At 40.0% G+C, this 25,746-nt stretch overlaps 1 protein-coding gene across 2 annotated transcripts in view; it reads right to left on the minus strand.

Annotated features, from left to right (window-relative positions):
• Positions 1–1,939: 1,939 nt before the first annotated feature.
• Positions 1,940–25,746, minus strand: part of spty2d1 (SPT2 chromatin protein domain containing 1) — a 31,880-nt gene continuing 8,073 nt past the window's right edge. Inside the window, exons 2-8 of one of the 2 annotated variants that reach the window (XM_072272405.1) lie at positions 22,808–23,517; positions 17,254–17,368; positions 16,634–16,698; positions 12,019–13,593; positions 10,551–10,716; positions 4,104–4,181; positions 1,940–3,255 (exon numbers count right to left, since the gene is read on the minus strand). In XM_072272405.1, coding sequence (XP_072128506.1) covers positions 3,165–3,255; positions 4,104–4,181; positions 10,551–10,716; positions 12,019–13,593; positions 16,634–16,679 — 1,956 coding nt within the window. In that variant the 5' untranslated portion in view covers positions 16,680–16,698; positions 17,254–17,368; positions 22,808–23,517 and the 3' untranslated portion in view covers positions 1,940–3,164. The remainder of the gene's footprint in view (positions 3,256–4,103; positions 4,182–10,550; positions 10,717–12,018; positions 13,594–16,633; positions 16,699–17,253; positions 17,369–22,807; positions 23,518–25,746) is intronic. The other variant, XM_072272403.1, reaches the window with a different exon arrangement.

The raw sequence follows: 25,746 nt of genomic DNA on the forward strand, positions 1-25,746 counted from the left end.
GGGCTTCCCTTCCTCCACCATCAACTCTGCTCTCAAACCCATCTCCCCCATTTCACGCACATCTGCTCTCACTCCATCCTCCCGCCACCCCATTAGGAATAGGGTTCCCCTTGTCCTCACCTACCACCCCACCAGCCTCCAGGTCCAACATATTATTCTCCGTAACTTCCGCCACCTCCAACGGGATCCCACCACTAAGCACATCTTTCCCTCCCCCCACCTGCTTTCCGCAGGGATCGCTCCCTACGCGACTCCCTTGTCCATTCGTCCCCCCCATCCCTCCCCACTGATCTCCCTCCTGGCACTTATCCGTGTAAGTGGAACAAATGCTACACATGCCCTTACACTTCCTCCCTTACCACCACTCAGGGCCCCAGACAGTCCTTCCAGGTGAGGCGACACTTCACCTGTGAGTCGGCTGGGGTGATATACTGCGTCCGGTGCTCCCGATGTGGTCTTCTATATATTGGCGAGACCCGACGCAGACTGGGAGATCGTTTCGCTGAACACCTATACTCTGTCCACCAGAGAAAGCAGGATCTCCCAGTGGCCACACATTTTAATTCCATGTCCCATTCTGTTATGTCTATCCACTGCCTCCTCTACATTCAAGATGAAGCCACACTCAGGTTGGAGGAACAACACCTTATATTCCGTCTGGTTAGCCTCCAACCTGACGGCATGAACATTGACTTCTCAAGCTTCCACTAATGCCCCACCTCCCCCCCATACCCCATCTGTTATTTATTTATATACACACATTCTTTTTCTCTCTCCTTTTTCTCCCTCTGTCCCTCTCACTATACCCCTTGCCCATCCTCTGGGTTCCCCCCCCCCACTCTTTCTCTCTGGGCCTCCTGTCCCATGATCCTCTCATGTCCCTTTTGCCAATCAACTGTCCAGCTCTTGGCTCCATCCCTCCCCCTCCTGTCTTCTCCTATCGTTTCAGATCTCCTCCTCCCCCTCCCACTTTCAAATCTCTTACTATCTCTTCTTTCAGTTAGTCCTGACAAAGGGTCTCGGCCCGAAACGTCAACTGTACCTCTTCCTAGAGATGCTGCCTAGCCTGCTGCGTTCACCAGCAACTTTTATGTGTGTCGAGTGGTGAAAATAATTTTATTTGACTTGAAAGCATTTTCCCATGTGGACAAAACAATGCCGTGAATCATTTGAGAGATTCACCTTAAATCTTAAGACTATTCCAATGCTTTTCTGGCCAATCTTCAACTATGATATCCATAACTGTGTGCATCCATAACTACATTACACATTTCTTCTCCTGTATCAGGTCCCATTCACTCATCATCCATGCTCATTCACCCACATTGGCACAACGACCTACAATGGTTTGAATCAAAATTCTTGTTCTCATTTTCAAATCTCTCCATTGATTCACTTTTGATGTAAACTCTTCTAATCCGTCTACTTCTTTCTTCTTAAAGCCTTCTCATTTTACCCAAAACATAACTGACAAATGTATCCAAACTTTTCCTTTACCAATTTCCCCCCCATGTTACTGTTTAATATGATCCATAATTGACAGAGCTTACACCCAACCCCCTCATCTAATAAAAGTCACTAGCATAATATTATACCAATGATCCTGATCTAGGCCAAATAGTATAGGCTATACAATGTGAAATCAAATACATCTGCCTGTTGCAAAAATGGTGATAAACTTCCTCTAATTTCTCCATGTCAATGCAATTTTAAATAGAATAAACCTTCTTAATGTGATAGGCACAGCAAGAAACACAAGGTGAACCCCAAGTCAATGATACAGTTTAGTGAGTAAACTGCTAATACGTGGTAAGTAATTTAATAATTCCAATAACAATTATTTGGTTCCAGTCATTTAAACATGCAGGTGGTGTGTTTTTCTGGACCATCTCAATTGCCGAATTGAGCTCTAAAAGAATTCATACAACTTGATATGATAAACTATGTAATAAAAATTTATTGTACAGAATATCAATTATATTTAATGCATCTGTACTTGCATTTTTCTCATCAAAAAGCTTACAAAATCTATATCCGTTTTTTTAAACTGATCTTTTAACTTTTTCCACTAACACAAGATGCACGTTCAAATAAATTGCACAGACATTACTGAGTACATTATTTTCTTGAAAAAATACTGTCCTAATCAAGGCAAATTGAAATGTTTTCAATTTTAGGCACCCAATATCAGCTTCTAGCACTCCCAAGGAAGGTGTGATTCACTTGGGTAAAGAGCAAACAATTTTCACAGCTCCAACAAAGTGTCTTATGCTTTTACTTAAACTCCACCCCTCCATACCGCACACAAAAAAAAACAGGGGACTAGGACCAGAGGACATAAATACTGAATTAGTTAAATTAAGTGTGAAAAAGCAATGAGAGACAGCTTCCTTTCTGAAAATTATGACAGAGGTAATAATCTGACAAATGGTATAGCAGAGAAAATAAAACTCAGATTATTCAAAATCTATTTTGTTGCCATAAATGGAAGGGTTAGTGCATTGAATGACAGTCTTGGGTTCTTTTAATATTCCCCCCCCCCCCCCACCTTGAGGCACTTTGGGATTTCACCAAGTGCAACTGCAACTTTAACACATAATCAGAGATTTGGACTATCAGCCCATGGGCAACATAAACAAATTGGTTTTACATAGAAGCCAGGTTGAATTGGAGATGCCAGAGATAAAAAGACCAAATCCAATCGACTGCATTGCCCTCTCCTGGAAGCAAAATAAAAATTATAAAATGTAGACTAACCAGGCAGCAAAAGTTGGATGTTATTTGGTGCATTTTAAGATGTGCAAGAGTTTAAGCTCTTAAACATCAATAGTACACAAATTAATATTCTGAAGCCATCAAAACCTGGGCCACAGTTAAAATTCATGGCACATACAGTGTGAACTAAAAGAACACTTTACCTAATTGCATTAGAACTAGAAAGAGAAAAGATGTATTTGCCAATGCACCACAAAATTATGTAAAATTACTTCCATTATCAACACTGCTTTCTTTAATGCTAATTTAACTTTTCACTTGAATTGGTCGATCAGCTAGTGAGTACCACAGTGTATAATTTGCTTACTTTAGTGCATATTACCTCAAATATAACCAGATCTTTTTTATATAAATATAATAAATAAGATTGCTGAAACATCTTCAATGAACTAAAGTTTCTGTTTCTTAGCTCTTGCCCTCTTTTTTAGTTCTTCCTCTTTCCTCATCTCTTCTGCATCCTCCATCAAACCCAATCGCAAGCTGCAGAAGAAAACAATTCATGCTTTACAAAAGACAGAACACATTATTTCTTAAGAGTTCTTCTATTGCTCGTCTTCTAGAGTCCCCACTATCCACATTTAAAGGGAAATGATAATAAATAGCAAATTAGTCAAATCAGTTTATAGCTCTTGGATGTTAAATTACACATTAAATCAAATGGTCAATGGACAAAGTTGTTATTCCCCAAATACCCGTTCAACAATAAACTTCAAACAATGCCAACAATATACATAACCCTCATCTAAAATGGAACAAAGACTAAGCAAACTGTGAAGTGTAACCCGTTCATGGTACCACTAACATGAATTAATCAGAAGTTTAAGGATCAAATTTGCACCAGATATCTGTTCAGCTTACTTCTCACACATTGAAAGCAAATCTTCCCCAGGAGAAACCTAAAGACTGAGCCTAAATGATGCCTTTTCTCCCTTTTGCAATGATGTCCCCAGTTGTGTTTACAGTACAAGTACCAAAGCATGGCTGGAGATTTGTCAGGGGCAGGTTGACAATGCATCGAACTGCCATCCAGAAATCTGCTACAAGTGCAGATCAATAAGCCAATAAAGCAAATGACTGAAGGTTAACTAGAAACTGAGATCTATTGACACAAAGCATTACATCTTGGGGCCAAAGGATGAAATTGTCTTGACAGATGTGTTCTTACTCATGCCAAACCAAATTGTAAGGACTGTGTTACAAGTGACACACCAGATCATCTGATTGTGCAAAAATTTACAAATACATAAAAACTATTTGCTGAGTATACAAAAATCACTTTCAATACAAACTCCAGGTAATATTGACAAGTGTTCCAGTCTGACCTTTACCTTTTGGCTTCCTCTTTCTGCTGTTCTTTCCAGCTGCTTTCAATAAATCGCAAAGCATAGTCACTTTCATCTTTGTATCTGAAACACAAAATAGCTGCTTTTTAACTAGTACTTTTCAAAGTGAGCCAAGGAAAATGAGCAAGCATGGATCATGTTTTTAGTGCTTTCCTGCACATGTTTAACATATTTTTATTACATGCTGGGGAACGGAACACTTTTCATCACAACTAAGTAGGAAACATTTTATTTCAAACCATTTTTCCCACCTAAGGCACACCTCACATAATCCATCCTACCCATCCTGAGAATATACGCTATGACTCTACTGTGAGTACAAGCCACCCTCAGCGGTATGACAGAATGCTATTGATGAAGTGCTCTCTTCTAACAATATTAGTCTTAATATATTTACAGAACTTGTAAACTTTGCAGTGATTTTAACCTCAATGAAACAACACACGTGTTAAGAGGTTACCTTAGAATATTCTACTTTGGCTGTATTCTCTTCTCTCTCCCCTATGGATTGAATGTATTGGGCCAGACAATCATTATCATCACAACAGTGCAGCAACAGAGTTGAGAAAAACATGGAATGTTTTCACAATGGAAGCACAACCTTCCCAAAGTGAAATCATTTTAATCACTACATTATGCATCATTCCCATTTCAGAGGCACTAAGAATAAAAAGAAATGCAGCATAGTGTGAAACTGACAATCAGTAGTAATGGTGGAAACAAGGAAATGAAAATAAATAATAGGAAGGAATCATGCTGACTTTTTTTGTCTTGCTAATAACTTTCATTAGAGTATACAAACAGCTTAGCAAATTCTTGACTTGGTAAACATGTGGTTGCCCAGCACTGTGTTGCAAGTAAGTTTTACACAGTGGACTCTCATGTTGCCAGACAATCCTTATAGGTTAAGGTGAGAGATTTAATAGTAACCTGAAGGGCATTTTTCAGCCAGGGGGTGCTCAGTATATGGAATGAAATGCCAGAGAATGTGGTTGACACAAGTATATTAACAATATTTGAACGGCACTTAGATACTTGGATAGGAAAGGTTTGGAAGGATGCTGGCAAATTGAACCAGCTTAGGTGGGAACTTTGGATGACATGGACCAGCTGGTCCAAAGGGCCCATTTCCATGCTGTGTGACTCTATAAATAAGGTCCAAGCTGCCAGAACTGTGAGGGGAGCTGCATCGCTCAGAAATAACCCAACACTTATTTCAAAGCCTTATCTGTAAACAATGTGTTGAATATCATGAATAATGACCCAGATGGTACAGAAATAGAAAGCATACCTTTTATAAAATCTATTCAGTAAATAAATTTATGATCCTGAAATACTGTTAAAAGTCAATGCTGAGACATGAAAGCAAAATACTTCAAGACCAAATTCTCCATGTGCTCCACCAAATGATCTGATAACAAAATGAGTTAGCTGAGTAAAGACCTTGATTTCCTGCTTACACATATATCTCTTGCAGTGCAATCTTGATTTTTGCAAACGTTATCATTCTTACAGTCACTTCATGCATGACAGCAACATCACCAGCAAGACTTTGGTCTCCTTGGCTTTAAAAAGTAATTGTGCTCACTTAGCACATAATCCAATATCAAATATAAATATTAAATCAAGAAACACAATTCGGAAATTAAAACTATCCTGCATTTACACAATTCACTAATACCTTGCTGTAGAACAGACTAAACAAACATCAATAATCACAGTTCTTCTATAGATATCAATAATGGAGATAAAGAGCTATGAACAAAGAATAAAAAACATGGATATTTCTTCTTCCTTCTCAACTGTCATGCTGCCTCAAAAAAAAAGGAATATTCTGAAACTTCTCAGAAAAATAAAGAAAAAGTCATTGTATCCAAACATGAAATATCCCTTGCGGATGTTTAGTTCTTACTCTACAAAAGTGAAATATTGTATAACTAGGAAGCCAAAATTTTTTAAAAAATACTAGAAACACTCAGAACAAGAGGCACTGTACATGTTGAGCTTGAAATCAACAAGACACTAGGTATGATGTGGTGATTGAGAATTACTTCCAAATTAGAGATGCAATTAGCAGTTGCAACTACATCATGATGAAACAGAGCTGGTAACAATAAAATGAGTAGCACTGCAGCAAGAAAGTTTAAGGTCAATGACGCTACTGAAGTTGGGTGACAGCTTACTGGTGGTTTATAAGGCAAGAAATATGACTAAATACTTTATTAATAACACTTTTTCCTGTGGTAAATTGTAGTAAGCTATCACCGCAAACAGTGAAGAGGTGAGCGAAGGCCAGGGTGACATGAGGGTTGAGCATGCAGGTGTGATTCAAATTTGGAGCATGATATGTTGAGGAGAAGTGGTCAGAGCAAGGTCGAGACAGAGACTGAATCAGAAATAGGGTTGGTGAGTGCGAGTCAGAGAGGAGTCAGTGCAGAGGGGTTTCAGAGCCCGTCCACCTTAACGGGCAGCAAGGTTGGATCGATCTAAGTGCATAGCCGATTTAGAAAGGTCAAGTACAGGCTTGATAGCAGAGTACAGGCCCAGAGCATATCACTGCAACAGAGTCCGGCCCAATGTTTGGACGTTTTAAATGCCAGCCGGCCCCAACAGACTGATAAAGCAGGGTGTTGAGACTAGAGGTGAGGATTGTGCCAATTCCACTTGCTCTTCTGCAACACTAACTCCTCTCTCTGTGGTGCTGAGACTGTGAGGCTGCTCCAGGCTTCACGTCTGTGAGCTTCATGACAATTTGCCCCACTGTATGATAAACTGAGACTGAGGCTATGGGTCTTCTCCAGCTGCTCTGGGCTCCGGGTCTATGAACTCAATTTGGTTCTGAATGCTGATGCTTGCTTTTGTTTGCATGATTTGTAACTTGGGTTCTTTCATGTTTCTTGCTTCGTGGCTGCCTGTAAGCAGACGAATCTCAAGGTTGTATAATTTATACATACTTTGATAATGTCCTACTGAATAAGCAGCAGAGCACCTTTTCAAACAGGCTCATTCAGGTGCACCGTCATAAGGATGGTTACAGAAAATCTTTCCTACTAAATTCAATAAGCATATACAACAGTTCATCTCTATGCAACAGAAGCACACATCATAGTACAATAATCTCTGTTTTATTATTTTGTATATTATTGCACACTGGTGTATTATCATGTATATTATCATTCCATACATTAGTATTAGTTAAGTCTGCACACTGCTAAGTGTGTCTTTAAATGTTGCTACTGTATTGAAAGAATTTCCCACCTGGGATCAATAAAGTACCTATTATTATCATAAATGTACTTTGAACTGAGTATTTCCAAAACTGGGTGTTGCATCTTATTTCCAAAATCTCCAGTGTTTCACATTTAGTAAAACAGCTGAAAACTCAAGATTACACAAACTTCGACCGTGGAACAGGTGTTGAGAAGAAAAATGAAGGAATGGAGATTTCATAAAATACAGTTTAAGTTCCTAGGCTTTTAAATTATTAACATTTTTATATGATATCCCAGCTCTGTTCAAAATAGGAAGACATAAAAGTGTACATTTCCTCCCTTGCCATAAATCAATTATGTACATATGGCAGAAAGAAAAGGTAAATAATCCAATATGCAAATCAAACAGAATTAATAAAAGTCATCAGTTGGACTAAATTTGAAATACCTTAACAGAACATTCAAACTAGGGAATCCTGGAAGAAGCAGGAAGAGACATCAGAAGAGTATATTTATACCTTCAAAAGAAATTTTAAGACAGATCTTCAAGCAATTCAAAAGATTTACAGTAAGGTCACAATAACAACTAAAATGTAGTGAAGACATTGAATTGATAATTAAGGCATCCGTTAGTCTTACGAGACCATGGATCTGTGCCCGGAAAGTCTTCACTCTCCAAGACACAGGCCTGGGCAAGGTTGTATGGAAGACTGGCAGTTGCCCATGCTGCATGTCTCCCCTCTCCACAACACTGATGTTGTCCAAGGGAAGGGCAAGGGCCGATACAGCTTGGCACCAGTGTCGTCGCAGAGCACTGTGTGGTTAAGTGCCTTGCTCAAGGACACAACACGCTGCCTAGGCTGGGGCTCGAACTCACGACCTTCAGATCGCTAGTCCAATGCCTTAACCATGTGGCCACATGCCCACGTGAATTGATAATATTATTCAGCCAAGCATGAATTTTGGGGCATTGGATGGTTGAGTGACATGTAGTTCAAAGATTAAAAGAGAAAGTAAATGGATGAATTAAGGGCTGTATATGGGAGAACAACAGCTTTAAGGCACACACATTATTCAGAAAGAAAACATATCACTGCTAAACAGTGTAGACCCTCTCAGCATGAATAGATCACGGAATAAAGAGAAGCTGCAAAGAATCAGTCACCTGGTTGGATCTAGTCTGATTAAAGCATTAAAGACCCAGATCATGCCTTCTGCTTTGTTTAATGCAAATGAGGAAACAACCTTGACAATTGAATAAACTGATTCTGAGGCTTTCCCTGATCAAGTTGTTTTTCACTTCATATCATTTTATATTCAAACAAAGGATGACAGAACACTGTTGCAGTGGCCCCTCTGTCTCCAAACAAAGGTGCAATTGTTCATCCTTTATGTCTTTTTTTTAAACATAATCGCAGGGTAATGCTGGTTATCAAAAATGTAAAGTCCTGCAGGACTACCCCACCAGCGAGTTGATAGTGGTGGAGACAGACTGTGCTGCAGCCTGCTTTAGCCACCTAGAGGCGGTGTGCAGTCCAACAAATGGTGGAAATGACTGGCTTGGACTGTGTTCGCAAGACCCTGTTGGACATTGGTAATATAGAATACTGAGAGTCTGATTCACTGGTTCATTGGTGAGACCAACAGCAGGGGAGTTGTGTCACTTCAGTTGTGGATTGGATCAGGGCCTCATACTTTGGGGTCGCCTGGTGCAGCTGCCAGGGAACAAGATACCAGAACTGGCTGTGTGCAGCTGGATTCAGAGCTGGGCTGGGGGCTGGGGGCTGGCTTGTCCCATCAGTGCAGCCCTCCAGTGTTCACTTGGTGGAAGACAACCTGGTTGCATTTATCTGTAGGATTGTTCTTGCAGAAACTTGGTTCCAGGACAACATCCACTCACCATCAATCTACAGGCCATGACACTCAGGAACTTGCACCATATTATTTAAAAAATTTTTTTGTAACTGTTTTTCTGCTATCATAATTATATGTGCTGTGTGAGATTGTTGGCACTGTGCTTTGCACCATGGCCCTGGAGGAACACCGATTCGTTTGACTGTATTGATGTGTATGGTTGAATGACAAGTAAAGTGGAACTTGAACAATTATAATAAAGGGAAAAAGGGCCATAATTGGGTGAGCTAATAAATAAAGCACAAGTAAATACAGAAGGAATTGTTACCAACAACCATCATATTTAAAATTAGGGTGCAGTGTCCATGATCTGAAAATCCTGAATCTAATAAAGACTGAAGTACTTAGTCATAGTTCTTCAGTCTCACTGAATCAAACTACAACCTAGCAACCCTGGTCTCATCAATGCAATGGCTTAAGGAGGCAGCCCACCACCACCCTCTCAAGATCAATTACAGATGCTGATATTAAAGGTGGACTTGCCAAGCCTGCTCATGTCATGAAAATAAGAAAGAACGTTGCAAGATGTGGAGCTGTTCTTTATGTTTACACCAGGCTATGCTGAGATAATATCAGAGGCTAAGAAGAGGTCAAAGTGAGTTGGGTCAGTTAACTAAAAGGTGACTGAAAGCTTGGGGGATTATTTTCAGACAAATTAAAGTAATACACAAAGCAATGATGAGATCTGCATAATAGAAACCAAATAGTGAAAAATGAATATAGTATGTTCACCCGAAGAGAGTACAAGCAAATCACTACTTACCTGGAAGAATATTTAGTACCTTGCAGAATGAGAAATGTGGTAAAACAGCTAAATAATACTTCCTGTGCCTGCACCACAACCTATTTTGTCATTTATTTTTCCTACTTTCTGTACCAAAAATGCAGATGCCACCATTTACTCTCTTCTTCCTTGCCCTCAAAAAACCCTTTCTCCCCCAGGAATATCAATGGCAGCATTCTCATTGTTTCCATGCAACTTCACAGATTTAAGCCAAACTAAGCAGTTCTTCTTGTTCAGAAACGTTACTGTGAAAGTGCTAATTTGTCTTTACCCCAAATCCTCAATATACCTTATTTCCATTTCCTTAAAATGAAGCCCAATTTTAGAATTTCCATTGGTGTTTCATTTAAAAGAGCTCCAGCTTCACAGCTTATGTGAAGAACCTCTTCCTATTAACTCTGATCGATCTAAAACTTTAGAAGTTAGAAATCAATCAATGTTCTGGATTCTCCTACAAGACAGGCAAGGTTATTTCTCAATACATAAATAAACAGAGACAAAGACTGGAAGGAGCTGTCTTACTTTGTGCGATCATATCCAAAGATTTCCCTGATGTGCTTTGAGATTTCATCTTGCGGTTCCCCAGCATCGTCAATAAAATCGTCCATTTCTGAGTCATACTCATCCTCTTCATCATCATCCAGTCGTCGTTTATATGATATAGGACCAGCTGACCTTATAGGATGTCCTGAGGCACAGAAACAACCAATGATACCTTGTAAGACGTTCAGTAGTGATTAACAAGTACAGACCATGGGTTCCCAGTACCATTTTATAACAGAGAAATAATTACCATTCCTTAGGTCTTATTATAACATTTCAGTGGTGACAAAATTTAGAATCGGGGGAAAAAAATCTGCCTTTCACATTCCAGGCTCAGATTCCATCAGTTCACTCTCACAATCATCCAGGTTATGTATATTTCCATCTCACTTATTCCACAATTCTGACAGATTATTTGATAGTGGATGATATTCAGACCGAATCTAATTGGCTTTACAACCAAGACCCATATACTATGTATGTACGTACATGTCCTAAAGTGCAGCATATATACTTTAGGAGAGGTTCCATAAAGCAAATTGCTAAGGTGAGCCTAGAGACTAGGTTAAATCAAGGCATGTTACTCCACATGATACAATAGAACCCTTTAAACAGTACAGTAACTCAAGGATAGTTCAAAAGCATTTTTTTTATTTTATTCCTGTGTGCACAAATTATTTTGCTGGCATGAACATGACAAAATAGAAGGGCCACAGGCCACTATTTCCACTTTAACCAACTCCAGTGGCCTAGCTACTACAATGATCTGGGGTAGAGAATTCCAGAGATTGACCACTGTCTGAACAAAACTCCAATGACCTAACTTTAAATGACTGTCCCCATGTCTGTTAGCAAGTGATCACAGAAATATTCACACTTTATGATTTGAAATACATTTTAAAATCATTTTATACATTTGCCCAAGTTCACAAGTCTGCAAGAACCAAATTGCAAACTTGAACACCACTAATACATCAAAACTTAAAAACATTTACCAAACGGAACACTTACACTCTCCCAGCATATCCATATTCCTTAACAGCAAAATCAATTTACTGTGTGCAAATCTAAGTGGATGCGAAAGGCATAAATCCAGAATGGATGAATTCATGCTGAGACTCAGAACAATTCTTAAAGGGGAAACATAAACAGTATGAAAACATGAAACAAAAGAAGACAAAATGCTGGAAATAGCAGATCAGGCAGCCTTGGTGGAAAGAAGAACAGAGTTAATGTTCCAGGTCTGAGACTTTAATCAGTTTTTACTTATCTAATGCTTTGAGTGAGAGATCGCCTCTTGTATATCTAAAGATATAAATCCTTCAAGACTAAAACCCTTTGATGGAACTAGAAATGGAGTTCCTGAGGCTCTTGTTTTCCTTCTATACCATTAGATAACAAATAATGTACAAGTAATTTAAAGTTATTTCATATTTTCATGTAGTACCTGGCGGGTGTATCATTGGTCTATGCCCTGTTAGTGGTGGCCTCCTGTCGATCATCTGTCCATTGCTGGGCCTTGAAGGAAAGTTCTTTGATGATATTGTTTCTGATACCACAGTACATTTGGGTTTTGATTCTGCAGCTCCACTTCCAGGTCGTCCAGTTCCAGGACTTGGAGCATTCCCATGTCGGCCAGGCACAGCCAAAGTACTTCCAGGTCTCATTGATCCAGAGGCATTTGTGGTTTTTGATTGCAGAGACCCAGAGTTAGGCCTTAGAGTACCTGAAATTCTCTCTTTTGATTGTGTGGAGTTTGAAGCACCTGCACAAGGCGGCCTAGAATTACTCGCACTACTGGGCCTCGACTGGCCCAATTTGCTTGCACTACTTGTTTGCTTTTGGCTAGAGCCAGAGGAAGCTTTGGGTCGCTCAGGAGCTGAACTACTCGCACTTTTGGAGTTCAGACTTGAAGATTCTGTCCTATTATGTCTTGTGGAAACATTATCAACTTTCGCAGAAGACATAGGTCTATTAATTTTCTTTTGGGTGTGTTTTGAAGACAACGCAGAATGGCTTCCATTGGATCCAGGTTTCAAACCTTTGCTTGGTGTTTGAAAGCTACTTCCTGATTTTGCTGAAACATTTATTGAAGTTTTCCCACTACTACCACTACCAGGTGCTTTGGAGGTAGAATAGCCAGTCCCTAATGAAGACTTGGACTTTTCTTGAGCTGGTGCCTTGTGAGATGGTGTAGGAGGTAATCTTTCACTAGATGACATTTTTGGTTTTTTGCTAAATCTAGGGACAGACTTTGAGCTATTCTCTCTGGATAAGGTATTTTTCTCTCCTGAGCCTTGTGCTATGTTTATGCTTTTGTTACCTTTAATTGAAGGTTCTTTCTTTGATGAGCTGGTTGGATGTGAAAACGGGACCACTTTCTCAGATTTCATTTTGTCATTCTGTTTTTGTCGTTTGCGCTCTAAAAATTCAAGTTCTTTTAGTTCTTCTGCTGTATATAGCTTCTCCTCCACCTTTTTAACTGGCTTAAGCTCCACCGGCTCAAACTGTTTCTTCTCAGCCAGCTTCAGGAGATCTGTGAAGTTCATTGGTGGCTTCTTTGGAACCTGGGATACTTTAGCCTTGTTATGAGCTTGTTCAGGTACTTTTGCCACCTCATCAGGCTTTCTATACAGTTTTTTGGGTTCCCTAGCTGGTCTCTCTGGCTCTCTGTGTTGATGTTTCAGCTGTTTAACTGCTACCTCAGGCTGTCTGTAATGCTGTTTACTTGCTCCCTCATCCCAATGCTCTACAAACTCCTCAGAACCTTCAGAATATTCTGCTTCTGACATTTCATACTCAGCCTGTTCCCCTTCATAGTAATCCTCATTGTTGTCATCCATTCTTTGTTCTTTCCCCTCATCATCACAAGTCCTCTTTTTGCCTTTCTGATCCACAGGAATACCATTATAACCTCTGAAATTGTCCTTTGTCCGAGTAGCCATTGCTCTAGCCTTACGGTCATGTTTTAGTGCAACTCGTTTTGCAAATAGCTCCTCTTTCCGCCGCCGGTCTTCCAAATCTACATTTAAAAAGTGATTAAAGAAACAGGTTAGATCCTAAATGCAATAACAAGGAAGCAGGGTTAGTCAATCTAACCAAGCACATGCATTTTCTTCTCAACTTTTTAGAGGAATTGTACAGAAGCTCGTGTGTCCAGCCAAAGTTTAGCCAATCAATAGCAAACCGAAACATTTATTACCAGTCAAATATTAGCCAATTATTAGCTCAAACCTGAAAAAGGAATGCAGCATAGGCTGCCATCAAAGACTTACCAAAGACTTTGCAAATGGAATTTGTGAATATCTCTACTTCTGTGCTTAAGGTTAGTACTGAAGATGTCAGGTTAAGAGAAACACTTGGAATAATTTTCTAGAGCTGGAATAATTGAATTTCAACAACCAAAACCATTTTCCTTTGTCCATAGTTTGGCTTCAAGCACCAGCTGATTTTTGCTGATGCCCACCTGATAACAGTTTTACCAGGGCCCCTTGGTGCCACAAACTCCATTAAATGCTGATTTGACAGAGAACAGTCACACTCACTACACCTCTGGAACTCAACTTTCCTGGTTTATATTTGAGCCACGTCTGTGAAGAGGTCTAGAGCAAACTAGCTCCCAAAGGGACTTCAACTGCGCACTATTTATAAAATCTTCTATCATGTTTCTAATGATTGAGAGTAGACCCACTAGGTATAGCTAATCAAACTGAATTCATCTTGCACTTTTCCTTACCTATAAGAGTATCAAAACTTGCTAAAGTTAGTTAGTTCTGATGTGAAGGGTTTCAGTAATATAGCAGGTCTCATAACCTTTTGTATATACAATGGTCTCCGCCATTTTTTATCATCACTTGAAGTTAATAAAGTTGGTTAACAACTGGTTTCTGTGATAGAGATCTCAAGAGGAAGAAGAAATGCATCATCTACTGAGGACTTTAGAACTATTTACAGGTCAAATGCCTTCCATTGTCTCTCATTTCTACGACTGATTGCTTGTAGAAAGCAAAAGATATTTTATGCTTTCACATATGGACCATATATTGACAAGATTTTGATAAATTAAATTATTTAGTACACATATTTTCAGACAGACTTCTTGCACACCAAAAATGACAGTGTGCTAAATTTACTACTTATATAATGGAGTAAACAATTTTAATTCACATACCCACAATCTATCTCAGATCTGAAATGGTCACCCAAGCCACCCACTAGCCTGCATTTGGAAACGGCTTGCAGAGAATATTTCAGATTTCGTAAACCCACCCCGAGGAAGCTCTTCTAAATATAACCTAGACTAACCCATGTTCATTTCTACAATTACATCTTATTTTTCTGGTCACTTGGGAAGAAGGTTACTTTATAAACCCTTCAAAAAGGAACATTATTTATCGTTGAACCTGTACATACTTAAGCACTTACTCAGTTCCTAATGACATGCTTTAGTAACTTCCCTATATGCATTCAATTAATAGAAACCATAGAAACCATAGAAACTACAGCACAGAAACAGGCCTTTTGGCCCTTCTTGGCTGTGCCGAACCATTTTCTGCCTATTCCCACTGACCTGCACACGGACTATATCCCTCCATACACCTCCCATCCATGTATCTGTCCAATTTATTCTTAAATGTTACAAAAGAACCCGCATTTACCACCTCGTCTGGCAGCTCATTCCATGCTCCCACCACTCTCTGTGTGAAGAAGCCCCCACTAATGTTCCCTTTAAACTTTTCCCCCCTCACCCTTAACCCATGTCCTCTGGTTTTTTTCTCCCCTTGCCTCAGTGGAAAAAGCTTGCTTGCATTCACTCTATCTATACCAATCATAATTTTATATACCTCTATCAAATCTCCCCTCATTCTTCTACGCTCCAGGGAATAAAGTCCTAACCTATTCAACCTTTCTCTGTAACTGAGTTTCTCAAGTCCCGGCAACATCCTTGTAAACCTTCTCTGCACTCTTTCAACCTTATCTATATCCTTCCTGTAATTTGGTGACCAAAACTGAACACAATACTCCAGATTCAGCCTCACCAATGCTTATACAACCTCATCATAACATTCCAGCTCTTATACTCAATACTTCGATTAATAAAGGCCAATGTACCAAAAGCTCTCTTTACGACCCTATCTACCTGTGACGACACTTTTAGGGAATTTTGTATCTGTATTCCCAGATCCCTCTGTTCCACTGCACTCCTCAGTGCCTAACCATTAACCCTGTATGTTCTACATTGGTTTGTCCTTCCAACGTGCAATACCTCACACTTGTCAGTATTAATCTCCATCTGCCATTTTTCAGCCCATTTTTCCAGCTGGTCCAAGTCCCTCTGCAGGTTCTGAAAACCTTCCTCACTGTCTACTACACCTCCAATCTTTGTATCATCAGCAAACTTGCTGATCCAATTTACCACATTATCAACCAGATCATTGATATAGATGACAAATAACAATGGACCCAGCACTGATCCCTGTGGCACACCACTAGTCACAGGCCTCCACTCAGAGAAGCAATTCTCTACTACCACTCTCTGGCTTCTTCCATCGAGCCAATGTCTAATCCAATTTACCACCTCTCCATGTATACCTAGCGAATGAATTTTCCTAACTAACCTCCCATGCGGGACCTTGTCAAAGGCCTTACTGAAGTCCATGTAGACAATATCCACTGCCTTCCCTTCATCCACTTTCCTGGTAACCTCTTCGAAAAACTCCAACAGATTGGTCAAACATGACCTACCACGCACAAAGCCATGTTGACTCTCCCTAATAAGCCCCTTATTATAAGCCTAATAAGAAATTAATAGTTTAATTTCTTTATCATTTTCCACTCCTCTTAAATAATGGATATTATTACTGGATTTGCTGGATTCAAATTTAGGAAACCTAAATGTACATAAATGCTCAATGTCTCTAAGAGGCTTCATTAATACTTTAATGAGCAGAAATAGCTATCCCACTATTTCTATATCCATTCAATCTTTTTCCAGAGGCTTCCTGTTCTATTGACTGCATCTTTTATTTTTAATTTCAAATCTGTTACACTGGTTTTACTACCTGGGTTACTCAGCATTCCGACATCCAGAACATCTGAATAGTTCATGTTCACCAATATCTCATGCCTATGTTCAAAGATTCAAAAGTACATTTTATTATCAAAGTATGTACGTAGAATACATCTCTGAAATTTGTCTTCTTCACCTAGCAATAAAATACAGAAAAATCATAAAAGTAGTTGAGGACACCCTCTCCCCCACAAAAAAGTCCATCTATCCTCCAATTAAAACTTATGGAGAAGAATTGTTGGTTCCTTCAAGATCTCCCCAAATTTTGTGTATTTACACGGCTGGTAGCATGTCGCCTGTTTCCTGGCAGGAGATCATGCCCACCTGCAAGCAGTAACTAAATACGTAGGGTGCATGCAAAAGAACTGATATTCAGAGGAGAAAGAAAATTTATATCAACAGCTTTGCAGTTCATCCAGTAACAAATTAAAATATATATTTAAGGGCCCAATTCTGATAGCTAGTCAACCATTCCAGATTTGCCACTTCTGAATTCTAATGTATCACACATTTGAAGTTTAGAAGTTCAGAAGTTCATGCAGAGCAAATCTCCATCAGAAAACGAGGCAAAATGACGATATTGTACCAACCAACATCTCTTAAGTATTGTACCTTTTTTCCTCAGCTCTTCCTGCTTGCGTTTGAGGAATGCTTGCACTGCTGCAGACTGAACCTGTTTCACTTGTTGCTGCTTCTTTGGTGGTTTCACTGACAAGCTATAACGCTTCTGTTAAGGAAAGAACAAGAATAAACATAAATATCATATCCAATTTGCCCATGAGGGAAAAAATACCCTTTAAAATTAACATCAATTGAAACACAACCAGAACTGGCATTCTAATTGCTCATGACTATAGTCTGTATTCCAAGAGACAGAAACATGCAGACACCAGAATTCATTTCCCCATTTTCTGTTGAGTTTGCAAATATTAGTCAGAGAAATGTTGAAGCAGTAATACTCTGAAGCTATCCAAAGAATCAGGGCAAAATTCTTCTAATGCTCCATCTAAAATGACTATTCAAATTTGGTGAGATTAATAACAAATTACTCCATTTTTCACATTTAACAACATAAGTCAGTTTACAAACTCCACAATCCTAAATAGATTAAATTGCCATGTTTTTCTTTTAATTTACTGATTGTGAAACTTAGCTGTACAATGTTCTCCACAGGATTTCACTAAGCAACACTGGTGACTGCCCTTCAAAAACAATTTACCACTTGCAATGAGCTTTCAAACACAAGACACTCCTTAAATGCAATCTTACAACTGGCATCAGTAGACAAAAAAAAAAGTGATGAACAAAACAAGCAACACAGCTTTGGTTTTCAATCCTGATTGCCTTTCAGTGATGCCCTACTGATAAATGCAAAGTGTGATATTAGTTATCAGTTAGGAAAGAAATAGCTTTAGTTATAATGTCCTTTACAGTCAAATAATTTTACATGTCCCACTGTATTAATTCATCAACTAAGACCCATGGGTAAGCAGTTAAACGGTTGTTAATATCCATAATTACAGATTGTGGAAAACAGATGCAACTTTGAACTAGGAAATGAAAAGAGTTAAAAATAAAAACAAACTGTGATAAACTTGTGCATATATTAATAAAAGATGAAAAGCAAATAACTGCAATAGTTCAATATCACTAGCTACAACGATGTGCTAACATACTTTGTATGAGAATAAGAATCAAATTCGAGTATTCATTCCTTTGCTATGTAACACATACAATATGCTGGAGGAACTCAGCAGGTCAAGAAGCATCTATGAGAAACGAATAAACAATTGGTGTATCGGGCAAAGACCCTTCATCAGGACTGGAAAAGTAGGGGGAAGAAGCCAAAATATAAATATGGGAGGGAAGGGAAAGAGTACAAGCTGGAAGTTGATAGATGAAGCCAGGTGTGTGGGAGAGGTGGGGATGAAGTAAGAAGCTGGAAGTTGACAGGTGGAAAGGGTAAAGGGCTGCAGAAATCTGATAGGAGAGGAGAGTGGATAATGGGAGAAATGGAATGAGGAGAGGAAACAGGGGAGATGAAGAGCAGAGGCAAAGGGGGGGGGGTGTGAAATATTACCAGAAGTTAAAGAAATTGACATTCATGCTATCATACTATAGGCTACCCAAACAGAATACGAGGTGTTGCTCCTTCAACCTGAGAGTGGTCTCATTGTGGCAGTAGAGAAGGTTATTCTTCCACTATATTCCTTTCACACAATGACATTCAAGATAGAAACTGACATTATTGACTCTTACACTGAATTGGAAGAGCAAATTATTAGTAAGGGTTTCAGTATTTATAATGGAGGAAATCTGATGGCACCTTCAATGATACACCTGCATAAACAAAAACAAAATCAAGTAGCTCCATGCTCTTCCATAAGGCAAAATGGTCCGATGTTTCCGATCTCCAGGAGTCAAAGAACTGGTGGTAACCGTTTATGAACTATTTTTATTGTAAATGGTATTTGAAATGTTATACTGTTTTGTGATGTAACAGTTTTAAAAGATACAAAAGGCCTTTGTTACTGCTCAACAATCCTAGACCTAAAAAAAGTTGAGAGAATTGTTACTACTTTAAATGATTCAAAATAGCTTTTTAAAAATAAGAAATAAAATATTCTGGACACCCAAGCACAAAATTCTAGGTTGATTCTTCAGTACCCTGCAAAGGAGTTTTGCACTGTTGGGAGTGTATCTTTTATGCAAGACATTAGATCATCCCTGCACCCATGCTGTCAGATTTGAGGAAAAAAACCTGAATTTCAGTAATTGCCCTATTTATCCCTCACTCAACATTACCAAAGATACAGTCATGCTGGGCAGCACAACGGCAATGCTGTACAGCTCCAGCTACTTGGTTTAAATCCTGACCTTGGGTGCTACATGCAAGGTTTTCATGTTCTCCTTATGATCATGTTGGCTTCATGTTGATCATGGTGCTCTGTTTCCTTCCACATCCAGCTGGGTTAACTGGCAGCTGTAAATTACCCCTAGTGTCAGCCGGTCACAGATGAATCAAAAGGGCTTGAAAGGTATGCGAGAGAGGTTACAGAACAATAAGATGGGACAGTTGGACTGTTGGGCCTGTTCTGATAATAGATGTGGATTTGGGGGCCAATTGGCCTCCTTTGGTGCTGAATGAAGTGGGATTGCTGTATTGCTGTTTGCATGCAAACTGGTTGCTGCACTCTCTCATTATAAGGACTGACCATACTTAAAAGTGCTTCATTAGTTGCAAAAAAAAACACACACACTTTGGGCTGTTCTAAAAGGGAATAACAGATCTCCAGCAGCAGCCCAAGGATGAGTAATAAGCCCAAAGTATACACGCAATTAAATTTATGACCCAGATGTTTGCTAGTGGGGATTGGACATGAGAGCAGGTTCCAGTGTAAATGTTGCAGAATTTCTGCTGTGTACATACATCTATTGATGCTTCTGGACACATCTTCAGTGATGTTCCTGGAATCATCGGGTGTTTCGGGTCTTTCAACATCATACAACCTCCTCCAAGTGACCCAGCCGGGGCTGATCAGGCCCCAGCTTGTGCCCAGATGGCTAGCTACCAATGACTCCATGGCTCCCCTCCTTTGAGCCACAGCCATCTTGAGGCCCTCTCTGCCGCATCGGTGGTACTGCGGATGGCTCTCCTCTTCCTCTCTCCCTCGATGCCCAAAATATTTTAAGTACTACAATAAATTAATTCCAATAGAGCTATATCTGAGAGCAGGTTCCAGTGTAAATGTTGCAGAATTTCTGCAAGTAACTACTTCGCTAATAGACTCCGCACAGAGTCACCACTTGGAAATGTAGGTACAGCAAGCAGAATTGCCTGCTTTTACCAACAGAATCTGAATCAATACATTTAGTATAAATGAGATGGACAATGTGCATTAACAAATACATTCAAAAACATCTATAGTTGTACCGTGGAGAACATTCTGACAGGCTGCATCACTGTCTGGTATGGAGGGGACACTGCAGTGGTCCCTAACCTCCGGGCTGCGGACCGATACACTGCCGCGAAGAATGCAGCGGTACAGCGGTAGCCAGGACGGACCCAGCACACCTTTAAGAAAAAAGCTGAAATAAACAAGCTAATTAATTAGGTGCTGCCCCGTATGTAAACGTTGGCCCAGATCAGAGGTGACACAATCGGCAATTAATTAGCTTGTTTATTTCGGCTTTTTTTTAAAGATGTGCTGGGTGTGTTCCAACTATCGCTGCACCACTGCATTCTTCGCGGCAATGTATCGGTCTGCGGCCCGGAGGTTAGGGACCACTGGGCTATTGCACAGGACTGAAAGAAGCTGCAGAAGGCTGTAAATCTAGTCAGCTCCATCCTGGGTACCCAGGACATCTTTAGGGAGCGGTGTCTCAGAAAGGAAGTGTTCATTATTAAGGGCCTCCAGCACCCAGGGCATGCCCTTTTCTCACTGTTGCCATCAGGTAGGAGGTACAGAAGCTTGAAGGCACACTCCCAGTGATTCAGGAACAGCTTCTTCCCCTCTGCCATCCGATTCCTAAATGGACATTGAACCCGGGAACACTAACTCACTTTTTTAAGTATACAGTACTTCTGTTTTTGCACTTTTTTAAAAAATCTATTCAACATGTAATTGATTTACTTGTTTATGATTATTGTTTTTATTTTATTTATTATTATTTTCTTTGCTAGATTATGCATTGCATTGACCTGCTGCTGCCGCCAAGTTAACAAATGTCATGTCACATACCAGTGATAATAAACCTGATTCTGATTCTGAAATAGTCATGGGAAAAATTGCAGACTTTAGATCAGAGTGTTATTTAGGATGATGTGATTAGTCTCATTTTAAGCTGATGAGAGGTTTGAGAAAAGAGAGGTTACCCAGTGATTATTGGCAGAAACTGTGTGCGTGAATTAGGTTGAGTTTGGCTGCAACACCCTCAATGAGAAGACATTTATACCAGGGCCATTCAGTTTGCAAAGAACAAGTACTGTATCTGGATAAGGTAGTGGCAAACTGCCAGTGTCCTTGGCAATGCAACAAAAGGCAGCTCTTTGAAAAATAAGAATGCAAAGGAAATTTTGTTCAAGAGGTTTAAGAGAAAGAAATTGAAGATTTTCAGTAACAAAGATAAATAGGCAAATGTGCAAAGCACAAGAAAACTCAGGTTTTCCTTTATCTGTGAATCATATACTTTATAAACCAGCATTGACATTATTACCTCTGGGAAATCGGCTTAAAACAAAACTACTTACATTACTCTAAGCACAAAGTGCCCCAGAACACTCTTTCTGCCTGTAACTGGAGATAATAAACACATCATATTCAATGTGTAATGCATAAAATCTAGAAAATTGAACTATAATTAGACGGCAGTATTGTCACCATGACAACCAAGGAGGTTTGTAATTAGAGCCTTAGTCAGGCTAAATCTAGAAACCGAAACAACTACTTCAGCCCCTTCAAAGATCTCAGCCTGTGATTGGCTCAGTTTGTCTTTCATAAAGATGAGCTGATTATAATACAATTTGCCCATCAGCCCCCAATCACACTACCATGCTGAAAACTTCCACAATTGAAGACAATGAATCAAGTTTGTTAACTCCAGAAGAATGAGAGGGGATCTTATAGAAACATACAAATTTTTGAAAGGGATAAATCAGATACAAGTAGGAAAGTTGTTTCCATTGGTAGGTGAGATGAGAACTAGGGAACAATGCCTCAAGATTCAGAGGAGAAGATTTAGGACGGAGATAAGGAGAAATTGTTTTTCCCAGAGAGTGGTGAATCTGTGAAATTTTCTGCCCAGGGAAGCAGTTGAGGCTTCCTCACTAAAATATTTTTAAGAAACAGTTGGATAGGTTTTTACATATTAAGGGAAATAAGGGTTATGGGGGAAAAGACAGGTACACCCTATCCTCGTTATATGCGAGGGATATGTTCCTCGAAGTTGATGCATAATGTGAAATTGCATAATGTGAATAATTATTTAAATGGAGAAAATAGGGCTGCGTTCCTAAATACGTTTTATCTGTAACTTATTCACATTTTATACCAATAGGACACAAAAGCAGTACAAGACAACATTTGTATTATATTTAATCAAATTAAGTTAATATTCAATGTAATAAATCATAGAAAGTTAACATCCTCTGGTGTACAGTACTCACCAACAGTGGCAGGTGTGTTCACTCTGGGAGATGAGTGGTGGTTGTGGTGTCAGGCAGCATTACATGGATAAGGTGGATGGTTGTGGTCGTCAGGATAATATCAAGCACTGCAAGGGGTGAAGGAAAACTCACAGAACTCTTAGAACTGCCGGCAGCAGAAGATTACAGCGATTTGCATAAAGTGGTGAGGGCTGTTTGCTTGGCAGCATTTTGTTTTTCAGCTTAAACTTGCTTGTAGGGAAGAAGGATTGACAGCAGGGAACGACTGAAATGCTGACTCCATTCTAAACGTGGGTTCATGTCCATTGCCATTTGTGCCAAGTGTTCCGACTTCCACCATTGGTAAACTCCCGGGATTTTCAAAATCGTCTGCTGCTTGCAGCATCTGAGAGATAGTTCGCCGTAAAAAAAAATACATATGCCTTGAATGTGGATCACACACTGGTCGAGTGGTTGAATCAGCGATGTTGTGTTAGGCGGCAGGAAATGCACTGTTATGTTAGGATGAATGCTGTCCAAATGTTTAGGATGGGCTGGCGCATTGTCAAGCAACAAAAAAACTTTAGAGGCAAGATTCTGTTCCTGGCAGTAGCGTCCCAGAGCTGTGTTACCTTCAGCTGATGCCGCGCTGTTTATAATTTCCAACTTTTTTCAAGTGTTAAAGCAGTTCTCTGCCGCTCGGCTGATGGCCCAGGACATGACATCGGACGCTTAGGAGGCATAATTAAATATTTCAAGCACAAAAATCACTGCACCGTAGGTAAAACCAACAAAAGTTTAAGATCGCGCATCCACACCTTGCCAAAACCAATGCGAGAGTGGCGGGAGTGAAATTGTGAGGCGCGCACACCTGACTTGAATTGGCGGGAAAGCGGTGCTTCTCATCCCAACAGTGAGACTGTGACGCGTGCGCACGTGACTCGTATTAGCGGAAAGGCAGTGCTCCTCACATAACTGAGTTTTGGACGCATATAACAAGATGTTGGTAGAAATAGGCTCCTCGCATAACTGTGGATCCCCATAGTCTGAAGACGCATATAACGAGGACAGGGTGTAGAGGGAGCCGAGCTTACGGACAGATCAGCCATGATTTTATTGAATAGCGGGGCAGGCTCGATGGGCCGGATGGCCTACTCCTGCTCCTATTTCTTATGTTCTCATGTTCTTACATGCAGGATGTCCCTAGAATAAGGAGCTCTCATCAAACATTTGTACTTCGTGCGGCAGGTTTGTACTAAAAGGCTTACTGTTGATAAATAATCCCATACAACTCCCAACTAGTTGTGACATGCTTAACCAAATCATCTTTGTTGGACATCGTCTGCATACAAGTTAGTGAACGTAGTTGGTGAACAGAAATCAAGCATGCCATCCACATGGATTCTGATTGGTTTGCTGAGTAATAGGCCATGCTACACTTGAGAAAGCATACAAAAGGGAAATATAAAGTGGTATTAAATGACACTAACCTTGAATTATGGAACTAGATTGCGAACTAAGCAGTAAGGAAACACTAGAGCTGCCCCCGTGCAGCTCCAATAACCCAGGTTCAATCCTGGCCTGCAGTGTAGAGTCTGCATGTTCCTCTTGTGATCACGTTGGTCCCCCACCCCCCCACCTTCTTCTTGATAAAAGGGACTTGGGATAAAGGGCATGGAAGCCAAGGTGGTGGTTATGCTGCTCTTACAGGATGTGGGAGATCAGAAACGTTTCCACTGTTCCTGGTCACCATACTTGTGGGAAATGTGGCCAGCAATATCTCCCATCAACTGCATACAGCAAATGGTCAAAGGGGCACCTGGAAAATGTCATATTAAATGTATATTTAGTTAACTTTTCCACAGCACAAGTACAGAAAGAAATAGGATAGGTAACCACTGGGAAAGGCAATAAATGCAGGCAGGTTTTGCACGAGTCTGCTCTGGCCACGCACCTCAAACTAAGTACGTATACTATTCTGGATAGTGTTGTGGGGATGGCCTCTCACAGGAAAGAAGCAGCTGCTGAATTTATGGCACACTGGCTGTCTCTGATACATAGCAGAGGAAGGAAAAATCTAGGTAAGAAGTAATGGTGGGGATTTGTTACTGGGGGAAACAAACATGTAACTGAGAGGGATGGTGTCTCAATCAATGGTGTCATGATCAAAGATCTCACAGATCAAGTACAGAACATTCTGAAGGGGGAAGAACACATTGGTACTAAGGGATGAGGCCTTAAGAGTTTAGCAAAAGCTTAAAAACCAGGACACATAGGACCAGATTATCTTGTGACACACACTACTGAGGGTAGAAATATGAGTTTAGGACAAATGCTTTTTCTAAAGAACTGGTGCAGGAGAGAGGGTTTTGGGTACTTGAATCATTACGATCACATCTGAGCTAGGTAGAACCTAGAGGAGGATAGGTTTAACCCTTTCTATGGATGGCTCCTAACCTGCTGGGTTCCTCCAGCATTTTGTGTGTACTGCTCTGGATTTCCAGCAACTGCAGAATCTCTTGAGTTTCAGGTTGAAACTAAATTGGAGGGAGATCAGCATCCTTACAAGGAAGTTTGCTCAAGTTATCCAAGGTGGTGGGGTGGAAAGAGGGGTATTAGTTGGTGGTTTTTAAACGAATTTGGTAGGGGTTTGGAAAGCATAACAGCAGTGCAGAGATTGACTCCAATGTGAGAGAATGAATTGAGCGAATCCAGAGGCAGAGCTTAAGAAAGCGACAAAGTCAAATACAATCATTATATTTAAGGGATATTTACTCATACACTTAAATAGGCAAGGCATAGAATTGTAATGACCTGGTTAAAATTTCTACTGCTATGCTGTGAGGCGTTTTGTTTTAGCAGTTTTCTGAAAAAGCAGTGTGTCCTGCTGGTAAGAGTGTTTTCTCTTCAGCTAAAGATAAGGAGCCATGTTGCCCAACTTAGGAATGTTGCGTCAGCCA

The sequence above is a fragment of the Mobula birostris genome, chromosome 11 (assembly GCF_030028105.1).
Source record: "Mobula birostris isolate sMobBir1 chromosome 11, sMobBir1.hap1, whole genome shotgun sequence".
NCBI classification, from domain to species: domain Eukaryota; kingdom Metazoa; phylum Chordata; class Chondrichthyes; order Myliobatiformes; family Myliobatidae; genus Mobula; species Mobula birostris.